The sequence below is a fragment of the Wasmannia auropunctata genome, unplaced genomic scaffold (genome assembly GCF_000956235.1).
Source record: "Wasmannia auropunctata unplaced genomic scaffold, wasmannia.A_1.0 LD293381.1, whole genome shotgun sequence".
Classification (NCBI taxonomy): domain Eukaryota; kingdom Metazoa; phylum Arthropoda; class Insecta; order Hymenoptera; family Formicidae; genus Wasmannia; species Wasmannia auropunctata.
This window is the reverse complement of record NW_012069509.1, coordinates 1-2404: the sequence shown is the minus strand read 5'-3', so window position 1 is coordinate 2404 and position 2404 is coordinate 1. Positions and strand designations below refer to the sequence as shown.

The 2404-nt window shown below is 29.4% G+C and overlaps 1 protein-coding gene across 1 annotated transcript; it reads right to left on the bottom strand.

Annotated features, from left to right (window-relative positions):
* Positions 1-398: 398 nt before the first annotated feature.
* On the bottom strand, positions 399-1615 carry LOC105461330 (ADP-ribosylation factor-binding protein GGA1-like; the record flags this gene model as incomplete). The annotated part of the gene is made up of 3 exons (XM_011707828.1): positions 399-740; positions 1077-1296; positions 1442-1615. Coding segments are annotated over 3 exons (736 nt in total), but the record flags the coding sequence as incomplete, so codon positions are not given.
* Between the last annotated feature and the right edge of the window lie 789 nt (positions 1616-2404).

Below are 2404 nucleotides of genomic sequence, written 5' to 3'. Positions count from 1 at the left end.
AAAAAAACGGTCTTGCGCTACATGGAGCCCTCAGTGGGAGTTTTAATTTTTTTTTACCAAAAAATTTATTTGGACACTTGAATTTATAATAAAGATAATGGTTTAAACGGATTTCATGTATTATTTATATTTTGCCAGAAAAAAATTCCTAAAAATTAGCTTGTTTTTTATCTCGTCAGGGTATACTAACCCCTTAAAATGGATGAGAAAGTAGCTGTGGAGAAATTTTTTTGCAAGTAGGTGGATGTCTGTTCCTATAGGAGCATTATAAGAATAGAAATGTTATTCGATAATTCTTAATAAAACGTTTCTAATAATTTAAATCAATGAAAATCAAATAGAGCTGAAAATCGACCTTATGCAGATTCCTCCTTTCTTCAGTCATGATTTATGCTCACTTTTCTTATTTATAGGCGAGATACTGATTGGTTGCATTATAGCGTTTGGCATCAAAAAATTTGCTTCAGACTTGACTGCAGGTTTCTCCAATACACTAAAGATATCTCCTAGTACATCCATATCTGAACGATGATCTGTTGATGATGTGCTCTGCATCGTGCTTAAACTGCTCTTACAGGAAGTAATCTCAGTGGGAGACGATAAATCCAAAAGGGATGGCTCATTGTAAATTGGTTTAGAAGCTTCTGTTGCAGAAGATTTAGGAATTTGCCCAAGAACGATAATAGATGTGTATTTCTCGAAGACTTGATTCAACTCATCGCTCGCAGCTAGTACATCATCTGATCATAAAATGCACAAAAAACTAATTAAAAAGATCAAAGATTTGTTGGTTATAAACTAGCATAATGAAGAAAAAAAACGATGTAGATGACTCAATAGGTATTGATACATAATCCAGTTTTATGTCATTTTATAAAATAATCCAATTTCTAAACCGAAATACTTTGCACTTTTTACTCGTTATGTTACATAAAATATACAGATTTTCAGTTTGGAATCATTTGTATCGCTAAAATTTTTGGAACTAATTAATTATAATTATATGTAGAAAAGCAGAATTTTCTAGACAAGTTTAGAAAATTTAATGAGTGAATCGTTATGATATGACAAAATACCAAGCATTTCGACGTTGCCCTGGGTTTCACTGGCGAGTCTTAACAAAATAGGTTTCAGTCGCTCACATGCCTGATACAACTCTTTCATCAATTCAAGATCCTCTGCACTAGTTTCATTCTGATTATATGAATCTAGCATTTCTGACAATAGCATTACATTGTTTTGCACGGATTCTAATTCCATGCCTCTTCGCGAATTTAACTGCAATCGTTCCTCATCCTACAAAAACAGATATCTTAATAAAAAAATTTTTTTAAACATTAAATGTAAAAATTTCTTAAATGTTAGAGTAAGAGATATGAAGTATTTAAATTTCAGTTTTTCTAAAGATCTTATTCCAAATATCTCTCTAAAATATAGATACCTCTTTCACCATAAACTTTATCAATCGGTTTGCAGTCTGTAAATCAGAAGGGTCCTTACTATGAAGTAATCTACGTAAATGCCTTGACATTTCTTCATTTTCAAATATATTATTTTTTATCTTAGACGATTTTTGGCCTTCTTCATTGTTTGCCATTATAAACGCTGCATCTTCCTGTAATTTGTTCTTATTCCATATTGCAAATCTTTGATAACTATTCGTAAATTATTCAATTTAAATGGCACTTTAAGCAATGTTTAATTTAATCAATGTTACAATAGTAATATAAAAAAAACAAAAAATACTTGAATAGTAGTAGTAAAATTACAACAAAATTCTTCACATAATAATAATTAATAATAGTTATAATTAAAAATGTTTGACAATTAAGTTTACAGATAAATCTTGATTAAACATAATTTATTTGCTTAAATTTATTTGCTTAAATTTAAACTGAAAATAAGATTTTTCTTCTATGTTTACACTATTAAAAATATTTTTCCTATTTTTTATATTATACACTCCAAAAAATTTAAGGATCACCTGTTTTATCCTCTAAAAATAGGCAAATTTCAAGATAGAGCAACTTCGTTAAAAATAAAATATTCGTATCGAGATTTTCAAAAAAACACTTTACAGCTTGAAATCTCTACTTTTCAAATTGATCCTATCTTAAAATTGCCGTGTTACCTGCGTTGAAGCCTCTTTTCCCCAATGTTTAAAAATTCATATCTTCCAGAAAAATAAAAATATAGACTTCTTTCTGGGCTCATCTTAAAGATGAATTATGTGGCTATTTTTTATGAAATCGTGATTTTATTTAAAAATGGCCGATTCAAAATGGCCGATTAAAACATCATTTTTTTGAAAATTTATTTTTTTCAAAATTGTTAAAATTTGTTTAATTAAAATGGGTGGTGATGGTGGGTGGTGGTGGTGGTGGTGGTGGGTGATGGTGGGTCA